The sequence below is a fragment of the Monodelphis domestica genome, chromosome 1 (assembly GCF_027887165.1).
Source record: "Monodelphis domestica isolate mMonDom1 chromosome 1, mMonDom1.pri, whole genome shotgun sequence".
NCBI classification, from domain to species: Eukaryota; Metazoa; Chordata; class Mammalia; order Didelphimorphia; family Didelphidae; genus Monodelphis; species Monodelphis domestica.
Window position 1 is genome coordinate 603,648,725 of NC_077227.1, and position 25,322 is coordinate 603,674,046.

Consider the following 25,322-nt stretch of genomic DNA (forward strand, 5'->3'; position numbering starts at 1 on the left):
TAAGTACTTTGTATCCTTCACAAAGACAAAAGTGAAAGTTCCTGGCTTCATTGTAGTCTACTTATTTACTTATCAGAGCTCTAAGTGAAATATACTTTATAACTGGGTCTTGTTAACAGTATCCAAATGAAACACAAAGAACCTTGGGGTAATAGGTAAGAGAAATCAATAAGGTTTACAAGTTTAAAGTAATTTTAAAAGGCTACAATAAAAATTCTGAGATCATATAGCTTAATCCTTTGTAAATCTTTAAGGCTAATGCAGGGGTCAGTTATTCTAATTTCATGCAACAAGGACGTTGCCTTATAAATGAAGGTGTTAAATATGTAAGTATACAGTTTAGCCACACAAATATCCAAATGCCAGCTGTCATTACTATTCCAAGGAACAAAATACTTGCCTTCAATATTAAAATGTTAAGTATGAACCAGACACAAATTAAAATTAGTTTGGGGCCTATTTATTCAGAAGCCAAAAGACATTGCTAAATTCCACACCAGCACACATAAAGGACTGTTGTGAAGTTTTCATACGTAAGAAGATTTCATCAGCCCTCCAGATGCAGAACATAATCTTGAGAGCTGCAACTAAAAAAAAAAAAAATCATCACCTGGTAGGTAACCATATGAGCAGTACAAGTGCAGCTTTGTTAGGCAGGTATAATTTTTTCAAACCTCATCTCTCACAATCAATCAACAAGCATTTATTAAATGAGATGAACCATGTAAAGCATTTTACAAGCCGTAAAGTGCTAAATAAATGATAGCTATTATGAGAAAGTACTTAATTGTGCAAGGCCCTCAGAGTAGTATTCCAATACATACACAAAAAGGGAGTGTCACCTGGGTGTCAGTTTTCAGAAAGACCAGTACTTGGGATATTTTGTTTCTGCTAGAAATATTAGTGCTTGAGATACTTTGTTTTTGTCAAAAGTATTAACAATATAACAGTGGAAAAGGAGAGTGAAACTGTAAATCTGCTGGTGGCTGCAGCAAAAAACGAAAAAAGAGATAATGTGTGTTCATACAAGCATTTAGGCCTTCTGGAAAAAAAAACGAGCAGGGCTAGTTCCTCCTCGCCTCCATTTCCTGGGCCTCAGGCCTAGCCTCAGGCCCAGCACAGCTGGTAGGGACACTAGAGGATGACGGAGGCCGAACCAGATTCCCAGGCCCTTCCGGCAGATAGGGCCAAGGGACGCCTCCTCTCTCTCCCTAGGCCTCCAAGCAGGCCACTGCAATGCAGCAGCTCCCAAAAGAAAGACTGCCTGCCGGAGAGGCCTGGTGAGGAAGCGGGGGGAGGAGGGGGAAATTAGCACTGCTCGGCTGCGGCCATGCCCCTCCTCCCCGCCTTCTTTTCGGGCTCAGCCGCAGCCTCAAGCGGCACGTGACACGGCCCACTCTCATCTCCACCCGGAGATATCCGTGCGCCGTCGCTACCTCGGCGGAGGGGGCAACTTCTTTCTCTTTCCGCCTCTCCTCCCCTCCTCCCCCTCCTCGGGTGAGAGAGCCACCATAGCTGCCATATCGACGTCCCGCCTCTCTACCTCGCTGCTACCGAGGGAGAAAAGAGACCCCGCCCCTAGGGGATGATTGGCAAGGAGATTTCCCCAATGGTCAACGTTCTCAGCAGGATCCTCCCGCCCGCCAGGGCAGCTTCCCAGTGGGGCCCGGGGCCGGGCTTATGTGTGTGTGTATGAGTGTGTGCATGTATGTGTGCCTGCGCCGCGGCGGTGCGGAAGCACCAGAGCGAGGGCCGCGCGCGGAAGAATCCTCTCTCACCTACCCCCCACCCCCACCCCTCCTCCCTGAGTCCGGGAGAAAGGCATTTCGGCCGGCGTCGTCGCCATTTTGTCGAGCTGCCTATCTCGGGCGCCGCCATGTTGGTGAGAAGAAATCACCGTCACGGCCACTTTCCAAATCCCTGTGTTCCTCCACGCCACCCGCTTGCTCCCAAGCCTCGGCCAGCAGCGGCGGATAGAGACTAAAGCAGCAGCGCCAGCAGCGCCCGGCAGCGAGGGGGGCCATTGCCCTGTGTTTGCAGTTAGAGCCCCATCTTTCTGCTGTGATTGTTAATAGACTGGAAAAGTCTCTGTGTCTCTCTGTGTCGCTCACTAAGTAACCGTGAGTTTTTACCAATTCATCATCTCTCACCACCGAGTCCCAGCGGCGGCCGAGAGCAGGTGGTGATCACCGAGTCCAAGTGTGTGTGTCTCTCTCTGTCAGGCAGCAGCAGCAGCAGGGCGTGTGCGCGCTAGGGTCTCTGGTCGGTGGCCACAGGGCAGTTTCCTCCTCGCCACCTCCTGCTGCTCATCCCTCCACCACCACCTCCACCATCACCACCTCTTCCACCACCTCCTCCACCAGCCTCATGGCCTTTGAGAGCCTTTTCTCCAAACCCCCCAACCCCGTTCTTGACAAAAACATGACAGACTCTGAACATGCAGGGGACGAAAGGTCGAGTAACCCTAATTCTTCTCTCTCTCTTTCTCTCTCTCTCTCTCTGTCCGATAATAATAATGTGTCTGTGGTTCAATAATAATAGTCCTCATCCTCATGTGCCTAGTACTGGAATGTTTGCTGCGTTTTCTTCAGCCTGTGTTTGGTGGGGCTTGGGGGAGGGGGGAAAGCTAGTTGGAGGGTGGGGGAGGTAAACAAACAAACAAAATCACCTTCCTCCTTGGTGTGCAAAATGGGGGTGGTTTTGGATTGGTGTGGGGCGGGGAGCTCGGGGACGGTTGCAGTTACATTTTGCATGATTTAAACCTTTTTTATTTTGTTCCATCAATTCCATTACATGCACTCCTCCCCTCCCCTGCCTCCCCATTTTAAACCTTCAAGATAATTCCACCGTCTTTGCAAACTTCGTTTGGTGGTGATAGAGAAAGGTTTGTTTCAGGTTTTTTCCTCCCTACCTCTCAACTAGGTTTCGTGTTCTATATTTAACCTGATGGTTTTCTCCTCGGATTTGCAGCCTTCTGATTTCACGAGATCATTTTTATGCAGATTAGGGTCTGACTGACGTTTTGCTTTGCCACCCCCCAGTCCCCACATGCACACCCCAGTCATCATTTCCCTGGTTAGATGACAAGCACTTTTGTGTGTCTCCCTCTTCTGAGCACTCTTTTTCTTACATGAAACGATTGCAGCTCCCAATTTCCTCTGTTGGCTATGGCCCAGCCCTAGATAAAAAAAAAAAACCCTCAAAGGTAAATGATTGGATATTCAATTTCAAATATTTTAAGCCATTTAATACTTAATGGTTTTTACATATTGCCTATGACACCAGAGCTCCCCCTTAAGTATACCAAAGTTTTGCTTTTATAAAGTTTTAAATCAACAACTCCACCACCAAAACAAGACAAAACAAAAATCCCAAACACAGAGAAGTTTTCTATTAAAACCCTGTTGAGAATAACAAGCCTGCATAGTTAGGAAAAGCAGGGAACACTGCAAAATAATAAGGCCATAGCATTTTTCTTCTAAAAAAATCTCAAAATTAGTTCTTCATGAATTATGAGTTTTCTTTGGCCTCTTTGATTTTGTGAATGTTACACTTTTACTATTTCCCTCAAAGTAAGTTACTTTTGAGTACTACTCTATGTAATATGTCTTTTCCATTTTAAGGTTGCAGACTTCAGATGTAATAAGACCCCAAGCACAGCGTAGTCACTTAACCATTTAGGTGACTAAAGCAAAATATCAAGTCTTAATTGTCATTTAGAACATCCACTTCAAAATCCAGAGTAAGAAAATTATTTTGAACTAAACAGAAGTATTTGAAAGTGCTTATATGCAAAAACTTTTGGAACCCTAGCTTCAGTTTCTAGCTACTCCTAGAATGCTTCTAACACATGTGTAAGTTGCCAAAGTTTAAAACTTACTAGTATTAATGACTTTTATACTTTGCTACAGTCTTACCCATTTCCCAAAGCAGAAATAATAAACTAGTCTGCATTTCAGAATTTGCATTTAAATATTTGAAGGACTGAGTTGTATCAAGGACTTTTTTTATTTGACAAATGTAATTGCATAAATCCCCTAAAAGTCAAGCCAATGAAAGAAAGCAGTGACCTTCCCCTTCCCTTCACAAAGTGGGGGAGGGGGAAGGAGGGAAGGAAAGCACTCTTGAACAAAAGGCTAGAATCACGAATATATGAATACTTTTCATATCCTTTTGTTGGGGCAGTAGGAATTTTCTTTTAATTAAAGACTTATTGATAATTGCAAAAACATATCTAGGTTTTAAAAATAAAAATCTAATATCTTTAGATAGCAAATTCCCATAATAAATTAATCCTAAAGGATATTTACAAAGTTACAAATATCTTTTTTAAGCAAATCATTTAATATTTAAAAATCAAAATACAATTAGTAAAGTTTCTGAAGAGTTTACACTGACATTTATCTCCTTTAGACAGATGAGGTTTCATTCTTTAATCAGAAGGAATTAAATATTTAAGTGAGAATATAATACCAAATTTAACAATTTATACTCTAGCCTTAAAGGTTTCTAGCGCTATATTGAGAAATTCTAATAGTTTCCTAATAAAGAAATTTACTGTATTTGGGCATCAAAATGTTTTTACTATGGAAGACCAAAAACCATGCTAGTGAGAGCTGGCAAATTGTAAATTAAAATTCAAAACAAAAAAATTCATTTGTAAAAATTGTTTTTTAGTTGTCTTTGACCCCAGCAGCATTAAGTAATTTAAAGGATTTACCCTAATATATTCTTGTGTCCTTTTAGAGCTAAGAAAATAAGATTTTTCTACCTTTTTCTAGAAAATGATTTAGATTAGCAGCTTTATTCTGAAATACTTTCTTTAAAAACTCATTATACTTTAGTTTCTGCTTATGTCTAGATCTATAGTAGAAAAAATCCTACAATACAGTGTATTCTGGAGGCCTGGTCCTGGTTCTGCTATTATCTAGATGGTGAACTTACTCTATCTTTTAAATCCCCTTATTATAAGTCTTTTAAATTCTCTGGGTCAAAACTGTTTAACCTGAAAATTTAAAAAAAAAAAAGCTGAACTAGATTATCTCTAAGCCCTTATATAGTTCTCACATTCTGATTCTATATTCATTTAAAATAAAGGATCTATATAATTAATAATCTGTCATCTTAGAGAGTTGCTTGAGGTTCAGAGAGGTCAAATCACGTGACAGTAATCATATAACTAATAAATATAATTGGTAGTACTTGACCTCAGGTCTTCTTGATTCTAAGATTATCACTGTATCCTTACACTATACTGCCCCTCTATTCCCAACCCATGATAGCAAAAAGTTAATGGAAGTGAAAGAGGTATAAGAACTATAATACTTGGAATTCAGCAAAAAAAAATTCTAGAATACTTTTCCAACTATTCTAAAAAGAAATATTTAGTTGTCAAATACCAATGGCTTAAAGATTTTTTAATAACAATTAGATCCTTATAGTATAAGTTCAAGGAATGAATAAATTCTACAATTTTTTTAAAAAGCAGATGTCTAAAACATGTATTTTTTTCAAAAAGTAAATAGACTTTTGTGATTACTATATAAAAGCATCATCTTAAGTAAAAATGAATTTTTGGAATGCAAAAGTTTAGTTTTAGTTTAAATTAAATATATTTAGTTTTAGCTTTAAAATCTTTTAAGTTGAAAATTTTATCTACTTAAAGCTGGTAGTTTTCCAATTGAGATAGACCCAAGAATTTTAGTTTTAAAAATATTTGTTTAAAGGGTTTTTTAAATCATATTTTCATTTTGATATTTTTTATTTTCATATTACATTCATTTCCAAATATACTTCCCCTTCTTCCCAGCAAATGATCTATTGTAACAAAGATTTTTAAAAGAGCCAAAATAAAGAAAACAATACATTGACTGTATCTGACATGTAAGCAATATTCCACTTCCCTAACGCATCCATTTCTGTGATGAAAGATTAGAGGTCTGTTTTCTCAGTTCTCTTGGCCAAACTTGGTCATTATAATCACACAATTTTCAGTTTCATTTTTTTCTCAGTGATATTTCCATACCATTTAAATATGATGTGCATTTTACTATAAATTTGCTAGGCATAGCTTAGCTTATATAACATATTTGTGAAGCGTTATATATTTGAAGATTATATGAAGCTAGGAGGTATAGCTAATAGTGGTTGTTAGAATCCTAAAAAGATCTTAATAAGCTAGGACATTAATAAGATGAAATTTAATAGGGATTGATATGAAGGATTAGATACAAAATTTTAACTTCCTGAGTATAAGATGGTTACATAGCAATTTATCTGAAAAAAAATCTGGGAGTTTCAATGGTCTTCAAGCTCAACATGAATCAACAGTGTCTTATGACAACTGAAAAAGCTAATGTCATATTGGGTCTATAGGGAGAGGCAGGGCAATAATGTTCAAGCAGCTTCTGTGTGCCAGATACGGTACTGGGAGCTGAGAGTATAAATAGAAAAACAACCTCAGTTTTCAGGAAGCTTACATTCCAGCTGGAGAGTCAACATATACACATACATGTATAACAAAATAAATGTAAGAGATTTAAGGAGGGCACTAATCAAAAAAGGTTTCTTATAGAGGGTGATACTTGAGTTTTATCTTGAAGGAAGAAATGAATTCTATGAAGTTAACTAAGAAAACTGTATTTTTGATGTGGAAGTGGGAGATAGAGTACCAGATAAGTGGAACGAAGAGTAGTTCACCTGGAACCCTAGGGTGAGTAAAGGGAAATAAGGTATAATAAGGCTGAAGAGATCTTTTGGAGCTATGATTTAAAGGCTTTAAAATCCTCCTAGAGGCTATAGTGAGTCACTGGTGTTTATTGAGATGATAGGGACATAAATAGATATTTAAGAAAACTTTTGAGTTCTGAACTTGATTTGGGAGAGATCTGAGTCCAGGTAACCAATTAGGGAGCTTTCTAGCAGTCTACTATAGCAATAGCCCAGGCAAGCAACAGATAATGATCAAGAACTGGTCAGCTGTAAGAGACATGTGGAAGTAGAAACAGCAAGATATTATATTTTATTTTATATGTGGGTTGAGGAAAAGGCTAAGTCAAAAATAATATTGTCAAGACAGGAATAACTAGGGAAGGACTTTTGACAAAAATATAAGACCATTGGCAAAAGCATCAGGTTCAGAGGAAAGAGCATGAGTTTTCTTTTGGATCTGTCAGGTTTGAGATGACGTGCTGTACTCTTCCTGGAGTGTTATACCTTCTTTTGGGCACCACAGTTTTGGAACAGCATAGGTCAACTGGAGAGTCCCAAAAAGGATACTGAGAATAATGAAGGACCTAGTGGTTGACTGAAGGAATTGAGAATGTTTAACCTGGAAAAGAGAAGGGGAAAGAAGAAGCAAAGGATGGACATAATATCTGCCTTCAAATATTTGAAGGATTATCATGTCATAGGAATTAGGTTTGTGTTTCTTGGCCCCAGAGAACATAACCAGGAAACTATGAGTAGAACTTACAGCTTACTGTTGCATAGTTACTAGATTTCTGTGCTGATCTAGTTTCAGATATGTTTTTTCCATTTATTCCAAGTTTAGCCTTTCGTAATCTAAGAAATTTCATTTGTGAGAAACGGAAGCTTTCTAGGTTCTATAAAAGTTTCTACTAATTGATATAAGAGAATTCACAGGGACAGCTATGTGGTACAATAGATTGAGCACCAGCTCTGGAATTAGGAAGCTCTGGGGTCAGATGTGGCCTCAGACACTTCCTAGCTGTGTGACCTTAGGCAACTCATTTAATCTATTTGCCCAGCTCTGGTGCTTCTGTTTTAGACTGTTGCCAAGATAGAAAGTAAGGGTTTAAAAAAAACTAGAATTCACTAAAATCCTTGACATAAGAAAACATACCTACACTTACTTCTTTTAGTTCTCTCTGAGCAGTGGCTATAGATTTGAAACTAGCAACTAGTTGACCAAAAAGTGATATTAAATCATTTATGAGTTATTTGGGTTCAAAAAATTAGAAACAAATTGAGAGAGATGTTTTTGCATATCCATAGTATACATTTGAGAAGTATACAATGGCCTTTGTTTTAATCTGTAACTTGAGAAAGGTATAAGATATTTTTTCCTGTTGTATTATCAATAAGTAGATTATGCAGAGCCCTACTTTCATATGGCTTTAAGAGAGCTACTTACTCAAGTTTCCTTATGCCTGGTATAGAAGTTAAATTAGGTGCAAAAAGTCTGGCAAAGAATATAGAAAGTTTGGGGTTTCCTCAACTACCTAAAGAGTCTCTCTCTCTAAGATTTTAATCATGTTTTGACAATCCCTTCTAATTTGGACGACTAAATAGGATTTTTGACCATTATAGAATGAAAAGTCTTTCTGCTTTGCAGTGTTAACCCTTTTTTGGGGGTATTATATGTTTAACATTTACTAAAATCATATTAATTTCATTGCTAGGGAGCCTTTTTTTTTAATCCACTTTACTGCTTGCCTTTAAAATAAGACAGCTTTTAAATGGGTCATTCGATATAAAATCTTCTTTAAATTGGACCTGTAGGAACACAGCACATTCTATTATCCTTTAATAAGATTAGCTTCACTCTTGGTAAAAACTTAGCAATGAATTCAGCATTACTGGAAGCAGAGTCAATCTGAGTGATCACATTAAGGATGTTGGAGAGTAGTTAAGGGCAGACCAAAAAGGCCTCTAAGACCCCTTCTTATTTTGAGATTCAGTGATACTTCTGGGAAAATCATGGACACATCTAATGGCAACATCCTCAGCAAAATCCTAATATGCCTCTTTTATAAGACAGTTACGTTGTATAATCAATAGTATCCTGGATCTGTAGTCAGAAAAAACTGAGTTCAACTCTGTCCTCAGATACTTATCAACTATGTGACCTTGGACAAGTTGCTTATCTTCTCTTTGCCTGAGTTTCCTCATCTGTAAAATAGGGACAATAATAGCACATTTCTATCAGGCTGTTGTGATGAAGTAAAATGAAATATGTAAAGCATTTTGCAAAATTAGAACATCATATAAATGCTAACTATCAGTGATCATCATTGTTTTCATTCTGTGTGTCCAGATGTGCTAGAGCCTGCTTAAACCAGAAAACCTATGATAATTGGTTTGGTTTAAGCATTTACACCTCAGAAATGGAAATCTCTACAATTCAGGGCTTGATTTGTTTTCTTTTTGTTTGTTTGTTGACTTGAGAAAATTTTGTTCCTCATACAGATTAAACGTTAAAGCATTCTCCTAGCCCCCTTTTAAACATTTACCAACATATCCCTGAAATACTCTGTAAACACTGCTTGAACAGAACTGTAATAGAAGGCTCAAGGAATAAATCACAGGACTAGAGGCCTGCTGACTGTAGACTAATAATAAAAATAATGATAACTGGCATTTATAAGGCTTTAAAGTTTGCAAAATGTTTTACATCTATTAACTCATTTGAACCTCATAGCATCCCTGTGTTCTAGGACAATGAAACTCAAGAAGAGAAATCATTGTGACTTATATGTTCACTGGAAATCTTCATCAGGCCACATGTAGAATATTAAGTTCTGGACACTATAGTTTAGGAAGGACATTGATAAGAGGATAGCCAAAAATGTAAAGGGCCTCAACTCTATTCCATATGAGAATTGATTAAAAGAATTGGGAGTGTTTAGGCTGAAGTAGAGAATTCTCAAGGGAAACATGATAAATATCTTCAAGTATTTAAAAGAGCACCAGGTGGGGAAAGGGAAGAGAATAAACATTTATATAGTACCTATGTGCCAGACACATGTGCTTTACAAATTTTATTTCATTTGATCCTCACAACAACCTTACGAAGTCCTCATTTTTACTTAGAGAAACTGAGGCAAACAGAGGGTAAGTGACTTTCCCAGAAAGAGTCTAAGGCTAGATTTGAAGTTAGGCCTTTCTGACTTCAGGTTTAGTGCTCTATGAACCACCTAGGTATCTCATATGGAAGAGAGAGAGAAGAATGAGCAATAATAGGGATGTGTATCAGAGAGGCTTAGACTTAATAGAAGTAAAAAGTACTTAGCAAATTATAGCTACCCCAAAGTGTAATGGGCTGCTGCAGAATATAGTGGAGATCTCATTAGAGATCTTAAAACAAAGGCTGAATGCCCACTTATAGAATATGTTGTCAAGAATTTTTTGGTAACATATTGGTTGGACTGTATAGCCCCGTATAACACTATAGATATAAAAGGGGAAAGGGAAAATAAACCTTGAGGAATGAGTGTTTTAGAGTTGAAAAAGACCTTAGAAATTATGTAATTGAATCACTTCATATTACAAAATGAGAAGACTAAAGAGTCTTTAGCTACTACTAGAGAGTAGCTAATTTACAGCCCATTAAAGAAGATCTAGAAGTAGAACCCTGTTCTCTAACTATGCTATGTTTTACCTATTTTGTGTCTACCAATCCCTACTTCCATAATACTGTGTTGTCTTATATTAAGGTTGGAAAATTTATCAACAAAGTGCCTTTTGTGGATACTCCTAATGGGTCAAAGTTAAGATCTCTTCATTCATAACCTATAGTTAAATAATTTAGTCAACAGGCATTTTAGGGGCATCAGCTGTGCACCTTAAACTTTTAAGTACTTTTCTACAGCAAATTAACTTTGGTCTAATATTCTGACCTTGCAGGCTTTTCCCCCTTTTTCAGTCAAAACTAATTCTTGAATTTTGTTTTTGTTGGGTTTGTTGCATGTTGTGTGTATATGTACGTATAGAGAACCAAAAGTAAGAAATTTATTATAAATAAAAGTAAGAAAGAGGTAGACATTTTCAAATTTTTTTCAGTATTATGAATATTCAAATTATATTATTATTCTGTTTCTGTAAGTTTCACAATGAACATTTTTTGGATTGCATAAATATCCTTCCTGTCATCAAATATAAAGGTTTAGGGTAGGGGTTCTTAACCTGGAATTTTTTTTTAATATTGTGAAATTTATATTTCAGTATATTTGACTTTGTAATCCTATATATTTTATTAATTAAAAAGCATTCTAAAAAGAAGGAGTCCCTAAGCTTTTACCACACTTCCAAATAGGTCTGTGACACAAAATAGTTAAGAACCACTGGTGTAAGGCTAGCCACTCTTTCCCCCAATCCTTGATTTTCCAGGATAGCATAAATATACCTCATTTTTGGAAAATTGATATGCTTTTCTACTTAAAGTGCTGTCTAGGATCAGTCTTCAAATTGTCTGATTCCTATCACCATTTGTCTATTTAAGATGACTTTTCTGCTGGAAAACTCGTGGGAGAAAAACTGAATAAAGGGAGTTTCTCTTTCAAAAAATTGCTCCTAGACTTAAAACTTTTGCTTACTTTCTTTTCTCATGTGTTAATAACTCTTTTGTCTACCTATTCCTCCCTAATGAAATTTTGCTGTAGTAGTGTATGTAACATGACTTGGGAATAAAACCTTTATACAAATTCAGGTCAGCCATAAGTACAGCCTCTCTCACATTATTCAATTTTAGCTTGGTGTTCATTAGTTCAAAATATTAAACAATCTCTTGTAGGGATTGTCTGTCCTCATTCGTTTCTCTGGTCACTTCCTTTTTCCATGGGTAGCATTTAATCTTATTGCAAATTTTTATTCTTGTTCTTTTCGATTTCCACTCCATGCCTATATTTTATTCTTTGACTTCTAGTTCCCTACTGACCTTTTCCTATTTAAGCCTTATGTCTACCTTCTTTCTTTTGGAGTGAAAACTATCCTGGCAGTCACCTGCTTTGAAATTTGACTGGTGTTCCTATGGATTTCATCATTTGTAAATCTTTTAACTAGCCTTTTTCTTCAGTATTAAAACTCATACCTTCTGTGTATTTCCCAACTTGAACTGATCATTTCCATTACCATTATCATAACATACTGGGTTCCATTTCTTGGATTGCTTTTCTTTTTTGTCTTTCCCTTCTCTTGGGGAGCTAGTGAGCTATTTTCTCTGCATCTTTTTTCTCAATCTGTGTATCTGGTTTTTTATTTAGCTTCCCCCTCCCAAATCAGTATTTTACTAAAAACAAAACAAAAGAAACAACAAAAATCTTTCTGGCCACTTAAATGATACGGAGGGGTAAAGTTATGCTTGATTACAACTCTAGATGTCTCGCCTACCTTATTAGCACATCCCCTTTCTGGGAATTTGAGTAGCTGAAATATTCATCAGCACAATCTCATTGAATATCAAAACCCACTATTATTTGTCTCTATATTTCCCTTGCCCAAGATCTCTTCAAATGTGAAAGAAATACTTACCACTCCTATTTACATTTATCCACTTGGGAACCTGGTTCCTCATGCCTCTGGCAAAAGCAGCTCTGCAGCTGCTAAACTTCATTTACCAGTCTAGACTAGCACGCATTGTGTCCTTTGTCAAAGATGACAGAGGTCATCTAGAACTAACCTTCAGAGGTGATCTAGTCCTAACCTTTCATTTTAAAGAGAAGAAAACTGAAGTAGAGTGACTTGCCTGGGGTCATTACTATTAAGTCCTCAGATTTCTCTTGCTTCTGTACTAGACTATCGAGATTGAAGATAAGGTATCTGGAAGAATAGTGAGAAAAAGAAGGAATAAGTAAGAAAAGGTATATAAGAAATAAAATAGTATATATGAATTGGAAAGGCTATACAAAAGCTTCTAAGCTTCATGGTTTTTAAATTTGGGAAAAAGCCATAAAAAGTGTTCTTGATTTTTTCATTTGTACAAGGGACATCTAAGATTACTTTCCCCAATAGTCCTGTGGCATTCAAATATATAATTTAGGTAGTGGAAACAAATATCATTAGTGGAATAATTTCTGGAATTGGAGGTAAAAGACCTGATTTGAGACCTCATTCCCTTATTTAGTAGCTATGCAACCTAAAGCAAATTACTTAAAACTCTTTGAACTTCAGTGTGCTCATTGGCAAAATAAAAATAATATTTATACTACAAAACTCACAAATATGAAAATGTATGGATAAGTACATTGTAATAATCTATTAATATGTTTCAGTGAATGACTATTGAGAGACATTCTATTGAAATGTCATAAATTAGCATTTATTTGAAAAGACATTGGAATCTGTTCTACTATCTTTTCTTTTTAGTGTGGCCGGAATCTTTTGTTGTGGATCAGTTTTAGGGTAGCTGCAGAAGAGGTCAGAGGCAACAGATTAGCTATAAACAATTTTTAAAAAATATTTTTAAAAATATTGTTTACAGGGGGCAGCTGGGTGGCTCAGTGGATTGAGAGCCAGGCCTAGAGACCGGAGGTCCTGGGTTCAAATATGGCCCCAGACACTTCCTAGCTGGGTGACCCTGGGCAAGTCACTTAACCTCCCTTGCGTAGTCCTTACCACTTTTCTGCCTTGGAACCAATACACAGAAATACACATTCAAAGACAGAAAGTAAGAGTTTAGACATAATAATAATAAATTTTAAATCTCATTAATAAAAGTATATTATTGATGATTTGGAAATATCCTTACTGAGGGGAGTGGATTAAATCGCATTTGAAAAGACATGATTTCTCAGAACATAGAAACAAGAGAGTAAGTTATTTGAAAATTTAAATTTTTTATTAATACTTTTTATCTTTACATCAAAGTCATTTCAAGAATGGCCTTTCCAGATTGAACTTTTCCTTATGACAAGGAAAAACAGTAAAGCAAAAGCATCCAATACAATGAACACATCTAAAAATGTATGATATTGTCAAAGTGGAAATCTAGAGATCCCCAGTTTATTTAGTTGGGAGATAGAAACCCCAGGTTTTGACCTTGTCACAGGAGAGTTTTCCCCCTGAGAGAAGGCCCTACTTCAGACAATAGACAATCCACTTCAGATGGGAGATAAACCCAATCTGAAGTCAAGTGACTCTTTGGTGCAGTAGGTAGCGCATCAGTCTCACAAGCTGAAGGTCCTGAGTTTGATCATCAGAAGGAGGGTGTGATATACTGGGAAAGGCTTCTGGAGACAGAGTCACTTGACTTCAGATTGGGTTTATCTCCCACCTGAAGCGACACCTGAAATGGATTGTCTATTGTCTGGTGAAGTAGGGCCCTCCCTCAGAGGGAGAAACAGGTTTCTATTTCCCAACTAAATAAACTGGGGGTTTCTAGATTTCCAGGTTGAAAATATTTATACCTATTATCCTGTTTCTTTATTCATACCTATTATCCTGCTTCTTTATCTTGAACAGGAAAGTATTCATATCTATTATCCTGTTTATCTTGAACAGGAAAGTAGATCCAAGAAAATGAAATTTAAGAATTATATCTGTGGGCAGCCATGTGGCTCAGGGGTAGAGCACTAGACCTGGAGATAGGCAGTTCTGGGTTCAAATTTAACTTCAGACACTTTCTAGATATGTGGCCCTGGGCAGGTCACTTAACCCCAGTTGCCTAGCTCTTAACAGCTCTTCTGCCTTGTATACTTAGTGTGGATTCTAAAGAAAGTAGGTAGGTAAGGAATTTTTTAGAGAGAGTTCTGAAGGAATTTCTACTGCAAGCATCATTTTGATCTATCTCTGCTAATAATTATACTTTTTAACTTTATAGCTGTGAACAGTCAATAGTACTTTTACCTACTATGGAAAAGAGATCTTAAGAGGATATCTTTTCCAAGATTCTTGCTTTCTGTATGAGCAATTGGGATCCAAAGAGGTAAAGGAACTTGCCCAAGTTTAGATAGTAAGCAGCAGAATGAGGGGCCAATGCCCCCTGATTAAAAATTCAGTGTTCTTTTTACTGTCCTGGATTACAGAAAAGTAATAAACTTGAAAATGCATTTATAGATGAGTTGTTCAGCTCACTTCAAAATGAGATCAGCAAATCTGTAGGAAAACCTTTTTTCCTCTTTATTTCTGCAGTAAAAATTAATGAGACCCTTGGGAAGAAATTATGATTCCATTTTAAAATTCCAATTTAAAATGATAGGGAGTAGAGGAAATACTGGCATAGTCTTATATTCATAATAGATTTTAGAACACCCAATTTCAGAGGATTCAGGAAAAGGATAAATAAGATCACATAGACTAAAATTCCATAACAAAAACCAGCCTTGGAGATTAGAAATTTTAATAAATGAAATTCTAATGACACAAAGTAAAAATTGCCATGAGGAGGTAATGAAGAATTCTTTTTTTGAAAAGGGTTGGACTTGGATAGATGTTGAGGTTGCTTCCAGCTCTGAAAGTTTATCATTGTTTCTATGAAGAATAAGTCAATTTAATAGACCCAATGTGTATTAACAAGTTAAACATTCTCAATCAACTAAGACTTTTTAAAAAAACATAAGCAGAAAATGGAAGGAAGGTCATGGTACAGAGGAAAAATACTATATATGTATATAGGTATAAAAAAAGTTTTAAACGAATGGTTTCAGTAGTTCGAGAGCTTAGAATGAGGTAAAGATGTTGGGAAAAGCTAAGAATAACAAAATAAGGGTAGGATTGGATTTTTTGTTTGTTTTAAGAGAAGACTTAAAAAAAGAGGTGGGACTGTTTTTCAGAATGGATGTAATAATGATAAAAGGCAAAGGAAGGAAGCCAAAGTTGCTTAACTTTTCTCTTCTGTTTTCTGTCAAAAAGAAAGAATAATTTTTGTACTCAAAGGGACAAGAACAAAAATTGCAAATAAAAATTCAAAGCCCAAGATATGTAGTGACCTAATAAAAGAACACCTAGCTACCCTTAATGAGTTTGTTGAAATGATGTATTTTATGTAAAGCACTTTACATATCTTAATGTTCTCTATAAATGTGAATTATTATTGCTGCTTATAAAGTGATCAAGTCCGTGTGAATTACATCCTAGGATACCAAAAGAATTGGTGACTATGATGGATGAACTACTGTCAGACATTTTTGAAAGGTTATGAAAAACAGGTTACATGCTGTTAGAGTACAGAAGGGCAAATGATCTGATTTTTCAAAAAGAAGACAGTAGACTTGAAAGTTATAGGTAAACAAACAAGATTTCATTTTCTGGCAAAATTTCTAAGATGTATTATTAAAGGGAGAATGAATATCTAGAAAAGGAAGTGTCAGTGAGCCAGCATTATTTGAAGAACAAGTCATAGAAAACTATTTCATTCCTCCCCTATATTTAAACAAGGTTGTAAAACTAAGAGAAATTCCATCAATTTAGTTTATCTAGATCTTATCAAGGTAATTAATAAAGTTTTATGCTGTTTCATGGAGAAGATTTTTAAAAAGGGGGGTTAGAAAAGAGTATAGGTAGGTAGATTTTCAACTGATTAAATAGCTGGATCCAGAAAAAAATAATTGATTTTGGATATCTAACTGCCTTGAGAATCTGTGTTTGGTTGGCCTAGTTTAACATTTTTACCAATTACTTGGTTAAAGCTTAGTTAGCAGGTATGTCAAATATGCAGATGATTTGAAGCTAATGGATAACACATTAATGATAGAGTTAAAACCAAAAAGTTTTTGACAAGTCCTAATGTTGGGCCAAATAAATTAAGATAAAGTCAACATACAAAATGGGGGGAGGAATAAGGCCTAGGTGTAGTAGTGGACTTAAGTTAAATTCAATATGAATCAGAGTTTTATGGCAATCAATAAAGCTAATTTTGAGTATAGATTGTATTAATAAGAGGGGGTTATAGTTCTTTGGTGCTTTGTGTGGGTCAAACTACAATTTTTATTCAGCTCTACTAGCTATTTTTTTTTAAGATGTACTAAACTAGAAGTTGTATGGAAGAAAGTTGCAAGCCTGATAAAGCTTATGAAAATAAGTTTTAAAAATTAAGGATTTTTAGCATGGTGAGGAGAATGCCTAAGGAGATGTAATCAACTTTTGGTAATTGCTTGGTCTCAGAGATCAGAACTAGTAGTAATGGTTAGAAGTTATAAAGAAATAATTCAGACTTAATTTAAGAAAAAGTATTCTTGGTCCAGGACTAGAGAGGTAATAATTCTATTGTAGGATAATCCTCCCCAAGGATTAATTGAAGAAATCAAAGCTTTTGAGCCTGGAGAAGACCTGGATGGAGAGAAAAAAAAGATAGTTATTTTCAAGTATTTCAACAGCTGTTATGTACAAGAAAGACTATCTTTTTCTGTTTGGCTATAAAGAACAGAACTAGGAGCAGTGGATAAAAGTTACAGGACAGTTATCGACTTGACATCAGGAACAACTTCTTTAGCATTCTAGCTGTCCAAAGAGAAATTGGCTGCTTCTGAATGTAGAGAGTGGGGTCTTCCTTACTGAATAGGACAACCAAAACTTGAGCGGGAGATGATATAGGAGGCATTCTTTTTCAGATACAGGTTGAACTAGATGGTCCCTGAGGCGCTTTCCAACTCATTGGTTCATTGGTTTTTAACAACAATTCATCTTCTGGAAACTGAAAAAAACATAATTTAGGCTTGTTATAACTTTTGTAAATTATGAATTTGTAAGCTTTTTTTAAATTAAATTTTATTTTTTTCCATTTGAATTAGTTTATTTAGTCAATTTAGAACATTATGCCTTGGTTACAATAATCACATTGTTTCCCTCCCTCCCCTCCACCCACCCTTCCCACAGCCATTGCTCAATTTCATTTGGTATTACTTGTGTCCTTGATCAGACCTATTTCCATGTTATTGTTTGCACTAGGATGTTCATTTAGAGTCTACATCCTCAACCACATCCCTTCGACCCACATATTCAAGCAGTTGTTTTTCTTTGGTGTTTTTACTCCCATAGTGTTTCCTCTGGATGTGGATAGTGGTTTTTCTTGTAGATTCCTCCAGGTTGTTTGGGGTCATGGCATTGCCACTAATGGAGAAGTCCATTACATTCAATTGTACCACAGTTTATCAGTCTCTGTGTACAGTGTTTTCCTGGTTCTGCTCCTCTCATTCTGTATGAATTCCAGTCCCCATGGAATTCCTCCACTTTATTATTCCTTTGAGCGCAATAGTATTCCATCACCAACATATACCACAATTTGTTCAGCCATTCTCCAATTGAAGGGCATCCCCTCATTTTCCAATTTTTTGTCACCACAAAGAGCGCAACTATGAATATTTTTGTACATGTCTTTTTCCTAATTATCTCTTTGGGGTACAAACCCAGCAGTGCTATGGCTGGATCAAAGGGCAGACAGTCTTTTATTGCCCTTTGGGCATAGTTCCAAATTGCCCTCCAGAATGATTGGATCAATTCACAACTCCACCAGCAATGAATTAATGTCCCAACTTTGCCACATCCCCTCCAGCATTCATTACTTTCCTTTGCTGTCATGTTAGCCAATCTGCTAGGTGTGAGGTGATACCTCAGAGTTGTTTAGATTTGCATTTCTCTGATTATAATAGATTTAGAACACTTTTTCATGTGCTTATTAATAGTTTTGATTTCTTTAACTGAAAATTACCTATTCATGTCCCTTGCCCATTTATCAATTGGAGAATGGCTTGATTTTTTGTACAATTGGTTTAGCTCTTTATAAATTTGAGTAATTAGACCTTTATCAGAGGTTTTTCTAATGAAGATTATTTCCCAATTTGTTGCTTCCCTTCTAATTTTGGATGCATTAGTTTTGTTTGTACAAAAACTTTAATTTGATGTAATCAAAATTATTGATTTTATATTTTGTGATTTTTTTTTTCTAGCTCTTGCTTGGTTTTAAAGTCTTTCCTTTCCCAAAGATCTGACAAGTATAATTTGTAAGCTGAGAAAGAGAATGACTTAAAAGTAAAACATGGGAACTTTAATGTATATAGACTTTGTAGCAACTATTGTGACTACATACAGCCTTTTTTATACCTTCTTAGTTTTGCATATATTCTGAGTTCACAAAATTTCTAGATAACCACATTCTCTAGAAGCTTGTTATTGTGTCTAGTTTTGGTCATGTTTAGATACAGTAACATCAGATGTGCTCTGAATCTATGATTTTTATAGGCAAATGGAACTCCCAAAGAGGAAACCAATGCAGTTCTAGGCCTCTTTTTAAAAAAAAAAACCTCGAATAGATAATTTTAATTACACAAAATAAAAAAATTTCTTGCACTAACTAATGTAGCTAAAATTAGAAGAGAAACATTTAACTGGGGAGAGGGGACAGATCTTTGCAGTGTTTCTCTGATAAAACTATCAATTCTAAGATAGATGGGGAATGAATTCAGATTTATAAGCATAAGAGCCATTCTCTTGATAAGTGGTCAAAAGATATTAACAGGAAGTTTTCAAAGGAAGAAATCCAAGCTATCAATAGTCTAAACCACTTATAGACTTGCCTGGGGTGCTGGAGAATTAAATATCTTGCTAAACGTCACACAATTTGTATAAGACCAGTCTTGAACCCCTGGAGTTGAGGTCTTGATTCTAAGGCCTCCCTTTTATCAATTTAACTTTGTTGTTTTTCCTGTTAATGTGTTTATTCTGTGTCTTCTATATATGGAGTATTTTTTTAAGTGTAGTTTTAAGTTCTTATAGCTTTTGATGCACCCTATATTTAATAAATTATTGATTTAGCAAAGGATATATTTGTTTTAAATAAGTATCATGACAAATCAGCTTAATTCTCATAAAAAGTATATCCTAGTTATTTTATATAACCTAAAAGTTGGAAATCTGTTTTGTTTTTAGTAACTACTTATTTACTAGTAAAAGCAAACATTTTTAACCTGGGGTCTATGAACTATTTTTTGATAAATAAAATTGGTTTATTTTATATCCTATAATTTAATCCTTTGTGTTTTATGCATTTAAAAACATGATTCTGAGAAGGCATTCATAGGCTTCATTAGAATGCCAAAGTGGTTCATGACACACAAAAAGGTTAAGAATCCTTGACTTTAAAAATATATGATTCCATCTATGTGGGATTTTCTTTATTAGTACAGATCATAAGTGCATTAGTTATGGTTTAATGAGTTTCTTTGCTAAAATTTGTGTTACTGATCATATAGTGACCAACCAGCCAAAGTTAGCTAGGTTAATGTTTGGTTGACAGAAATATAATCTATTGCTGAGCCCATAATTGAGGCTATTTCACATTTGCTGGACATGGGAGAGTTTGTGCTTTACTGCTTTTGCCTTTAAGAAGGCAGATTTCCCTTCCATACTATATTAGAATAGGGTTTCAGGAGAGGCTTACAGGTTAAATGTGATAGATAGATAAACAGACAAACAGAATGAATGAATGAATATGTAATGTATGCATATTCTGTAAATCCTAAAATGTATAACATAAATTATATATTAGCATATTTATGGCAAGCTCAGAAAATTGAATAAGTATTTGGATCACAGATTAATGGAATTTTAAAAGTATTTAAAAAAGCATATACATTAGGAAACAGTCAAATTAAGAGATTCATTAAAAGTCACATGGCTAATTAGTAGCTGGTTTCCTAATTCAACATAATATTCTTTTAATTAGACTTTTATGCTTCTATTTTTTCTCTGTACTAAAGTTAAATCAAAAATCTATGATGTTATTGGTAGATGAACCCCCATTAAACATGAATACTTAGGTTACTTTTTCTATGCTTTACTAAGATCATCACAAAACTGTAAAGTATATTAATTTTATTAAACCAAAGCAATCTGTATCTTTTTTACATTATAGACACTTTAGAAGTGAAGCCGGAAAAATCCCATTGGGCAATTAATGATAAATATAACAGATTTTACAGAGTACTTCAAGTTTTAAAGAGTACTGAACACAATAATTTAATCCATCCTCACAACTGTGTAAGAGCATTGCTGTTAGGTCCTTTGATTATTCCTATAATACAGATGGCAAAACAGAAGCTTAGATCTCCTGTAGTGTTCTTCATATAGTCCCTATAGACTCTCATAACTGAAAACTTGGAATTCTCATGCTCAGCTTACTGAGAAATGTTAAAACTCTAATTATGCTAATAGTTTAATGGTTTATTATAGGAAATATTGTCTGCCAGAGGATTATCTTTTAATTTGGAAATTATTTAGACTTAAGTCTTGCCCAAACATGCTGCATTTATTAAAATCATTGTAGAGTCAGGAAGACCTGAATTTAAATCCAGCCTCAAATACAGACTAGCTCTGTGACCCTGGGCAAGTCATTTAACTTTCATCTGTCATTAAAGGGAAATAGCACCTATTTACCTCACAGATTATTTTTTTTAATTTTTGTTTAGACTATTTTTCCATGGTTACATGATTCATAATCCCCCCCCCCCAAAGCTGACAAGCAGTTCCACTGGGTTGGTTATACATGCATCATTGTTCTAAACATATTTCTATGTTATTCATATTTGCAGTAGAGGGATCTTTTAACATCAAAACCCAAATTATATCCCTCTGTGACCAATCATATATTTTTCTAATGCATTTCTGGTGCCACAGTTCTTTCTCTGAATGTGGATAGCGTTCTTTCTCATGCATTCCTCTTGATTGTCCTGTATCATTGCATTACTCCTAGTAGAAAAGTCTGTTACATTCGATTGTGCCACAATGTATCCATCTCTGTGTACAGTGTTTTCCTGGTTCTGTTCCTCTCACTCTGCATCACTTCCTGGAGGTCATTCCAGTTCCCATGGAATTCCTCCACTTTATTATTCCTTTGAGCACAATAGTATTCTATCACCAACATATACCACAATTTGTTCAGCCATTCTCCAATTGAAGGGCATCCCCTCATTTTCCAATTTTTTGCCACCACAAAGAGCACATCTATGAATATTCTTGTACAAGTCTTTTTCCTTATTATCTCTTTGGGGTACAAATCCAGCAGTAGTAGTGGCATGGCTGGATCAAAGGGCAGGCATTCTTTTAAAGCCCTTTGCGCACAGTTCTAGATTGCCCTCCAGAATGGTTGGACCAATTCCCAACTCCACCAGCAATGCATTAGTGTCCCAACTTTGCTACATTCCCTCCAACATTTATCACTTTCCTTTTGCTAGATGTAAGGTAATTGTTTTAATTTGCATTTCTCCAATCAGGAAGGATTTAGAACACTTTTTCATGTGTTTTTTGATAGTTTTGATTTCGTCATGTGAAAACTGCCTATTATATCCCTTGAATGTTTTATCAATTGGGGAATGGCTTTATTTCTTGAAAATTTGACTTTTGTTCCTTATGTATTTGGGAAATTAAACCTTTGTCAGAGAGTTTTGTTATAAAAATGTTCTCCCAATTTGTTGCTTTCCTTCTAATTTTGGTTGCATAGGTTTTGCTTGTACAAAACCTTTTAAATTTGATATAATCAAAATCATTCATTTTACATTTTTTCACTCTTTATATTTAAATCATTTATCCATTTTGAATTTATCTTTGTATAGGGTGTAAAATGTTGATCTAAATCTAATTTTCCCCATACTGTTTTCTAATTTTCCCAGCCTTTTTTGTCAAATAGTGAGTTCTTGTCCCCAAAACTGGGGTCTTTGGGTGTACCAAACACTAACTTACTGGGGTCATTTACCTCTAGTCTATTCCATTGCTTGACCCTTCTATCTCTAACCAGTACCATATTGTTTTGATGACCATGGCTTCATAGTATGGTTTAGGATATGATACCATTAGGCCCCCATCCTTCACATTATTTTCCTTGATATTCTTGATCTTTTGTTCTTCCAGATGAACTTTGTTACAATTTTTTCTAATTCTATAAAAAAGGTTTTTGGTAGTTTGATAGGTATGGTGCTGAATAAGTAGATTAATTTGGGTAGGATTGTCATTTTTATTATATTAGCTCATCCTGAAATAACTATTTTGACACTTATATAATTATTTGGGATAATTGTACGTTCAAGGAGGGTATTATAGGGCCAGTAATCTGGTTTGGGAAAGGTAGACCAGCCCAGGGCAGATAATAAATAAACCTCCCCCAAATCAAGCAAGTAGCTTCAGAGAGATGGTGTCTGCACTGTCAGCTCTCTACCTAAAAGCCCCAGTTCCTATAATAACTACACTTCACTAACTTATATCCTCCCTTAGATAGTGATAGAGGTAATAAGGTTGGAAGGTAAGCAGAAACAGGGCTTACTAACAGATGGCTTTAGGTGTCTCAAGCAGCTCTGCAGGAATATCTCAGTCAGTCCACAGGATACACCGGTACAGGTAGTTGGTATGATGGATCAAGAAGAAAGCCACAGGGAGAGAATAGCTAGTTCACTAGGTCCACCCTAGAAGACTAGACAAAACTCAACCTCTAGCCTACCTGTTAGGAGAAGACAGTCCTGTCACTTCTTCAGAATTCCAGAATCTTCCTGCTTCTGCCTTTTCAGAAGGCTCTACTCCTGAAGAAGGGGGGGAGGGGAAGCTGAAGGGAACAGAGGGGAGGAAGGGAGGCTGGAAAAGGAAGGAAGGTAGGCAAAAGAAGATAACTGATCCATTAGTTATCATTTACCCATCAAATATATCTCCTCCAATATTATCTATTACAATAACACTATCCAAGAGCAATTAATGTTTTTTCAATTGTTTAGATTTAGTTTTAATTGTGTAAAAAGTGTTTCGTAGTTGTGTTCATATAATTCCTGTTTCTCTTGGCAGATATATTCCTAAATGTTTTATATTGTCTAGAGTGATTTTAAATGGAGTTTCTCTTTCTAATTCTTGTTGCTGAATTTTGTTGTAAATAAATAGAAATGTTGATGATTTATGTGTGTTTATTTTGTACCCTGTAACTTTACTAGTAAAGTTGTTAATTGTTTCCACTAGCCTTTTAGTTGATTTTCTGGGGTTCTTTAAATATACTATCATATCATTTGCAAAGAGTGATAGTTTATTCTCCTTATTGCCTACTTTAATCCCTTCAATTTCTTTTTCTCCAATTGCAACTGCTAGCATTTCTAGTACAATATTGAATAAAAGAGGTGATAATAAGCATCCTTGCTTCACTCCTGGTCTTATTGGGAAGGCTTCTAATTTGTTCCCATTGCAAATGATACTTGCTGATGGTTTTAAATATATACTGTTTTATTTTGAGGAATGGCCTTTCTATTCCTATACTTTCTAGTGATCAATAAGAATGGGTGTTGTATTTTGTTAATAGATGAAGTTTTTCTGCATCTATTGAGATAATTGTTATCTCTGTTGGTTTGATTTTTCATATGGTCAGTTATGTGGATGGTTTTTCTAATAATAAACTATTCTTGTATTCCTTGTATGAATCCCATCTGATCATTCTTGTAACTTGATATAGTCTTTTTGCTAGTATTTTATTTAAGACTTTTACATCTATGTTCATTAAGGAGATTGGTCTGTAGTTTTCTTTCTCTGTTTTTGGTCTGCCTGGCTTTGGAATCAGTACCATATTTGTGTCATAAAAGGAATTTGGTAAAACTCCTTCTTTGCTTATTTTGTCAAATAATTTGTATAGGATTGGGATTAGTTGTTCTTTAAATGTTTGATAGAATTCATTTGTGAACCCATCTAGCCCTGGGGATTTTTTCTTTGGCAGTTCCTTGATGGCTTGTTCAATTTCTTTTTCTGAGATGGGATTGTTTAAGAATTCTATTTATTTGTTAATCTGGGCAATTTATATTTTTGTAAATATTTATCCATTTCAACCAGATTGTCATATTTATTGCCATATAATTGAGCAAAGTAGCCCTTAATAATTGCCTTAATTTCCTCTTCATCAGAGGTGAGATTGCCCCTTTCATCTTTTATGCTGTTAATTTGATTTTCTTTTTTTATTAGATTGACTAGTACTTTATCTATTTTTTCAAAGTACCAGCATCTAGTCTTATTTATTATTAGTTCAATATTTCTTTTACTATCAATTTGATTAATTTCTCCTTTAATTTTTAGGATTTCCAATTTAGTTTTTATCTGGGGATTTTAAATCTTTTCTTTTTCTAATTTTTTAAGTCATAAGCCCAATTCATTGATCTCTGCCCTCTCTATTTTCTTGGTATAGGCACTCAGTGATATAAATTTTCCCCTGAATACTGCTTTGACTATCCCTACTTCACAGATTCTTTTAGGGATCAAATGAGATATTTCTAAAGCAGTTAGCACAGTGTCTAGCACATAGTAGGCACTATGTAAATGCTTATTCCCTTTGCCTCTGCTGCCTACAAACACTCCTATGTTTCCTTTGTCTAAAAAAATCCCCCAAAGATTCACTTGATCATTCCTGCTAGTTCTCTCTCTTCTGAACTAAATGCCTTAAGAAAGCCATCTACTTCTTCTCTTACTTGCTTCTAACTGCCAAAACCAATAGCTTTTTCTCAGTCATCATGCTTAGTGACTTCTCTGTAGCTTTCTATACTGTCAGTCATCCTCACCTCTTAGATATTCTCTCCTCTATGTTTTTATAATACTGCTCTCTTGGTTCGCCTACCTTTCTGACTGTTCCTTCTCTTCTTTTCTAG

The 25,322-nt window shown here is 35.4% G+C and overlaps 1 protein-coding gene and 2 long non-coding RNA genes across 6 annotated transcripts in view; 1 reads left to right on the plus strand and 2 right to left on the minus strand.

Annotated features, from left to right (window-relative positions):
• Window positions 1–444: 444 nt before the first annotated feature.
• Window positions 445–1,529, minus strand: LOC103094930 (uncharacterized). Its single transcript, XR_008915595.1, has 2 exons — window positions 1,437–1,529; window positions 445–587 (listed from the first exon to the last, which is right to left on the minus strand). It is a non-coding gene; the product is annotated as an uncharacterized LOC103094930 (long non-coding RNA).
• Window positions 1,530–1,833: 304 nt separating this feature from the next.
• The window catches only part of ZC3H6 (zinc finger CCCH-type containing 6), an 85,606-nt gene continuing 62,117 nt past the window's right edge, over window positions 1,834–25,322 (plus strand). Inside the window, exon 1 of one of the 4 annotated variants that reach the window (XM_056813786.1) lies at window positions 1,834–2,179. Coding sequence is in view for 1 of the 4 variants with exons in the window: in XM_007476590.2 (XP_007476652.2) it covers window positions 2,368–2,453 (86 nt within the window). In the remaining 3 variants the exon portion in view is untranslated. Of the gene's footprint in view, window positions 2,180–2,320; window positions 2,454–23,175; window positions 23,307–25,322 lie in introns of those variants that run through there. The other 3 variants (XM_056813787.1, XM_007476590.2, XM_056813785.1) reach the window with 3 other exon arrangements.
• On the minus strand, window positions 15,278–23,168 carry LOC107650123 (uncharacterized). Its single transcript, XR_001624951.2, has 3 exons — window positions 22,989–23,168; window positions 17,230–17,368; window positions 15,278–17,004 (listed from the first exon to the last, which is right to left on the minus strand). It is a non-coding gene; the product is annotated as an uncharacterized LOC107650123 (long non-coding RNA).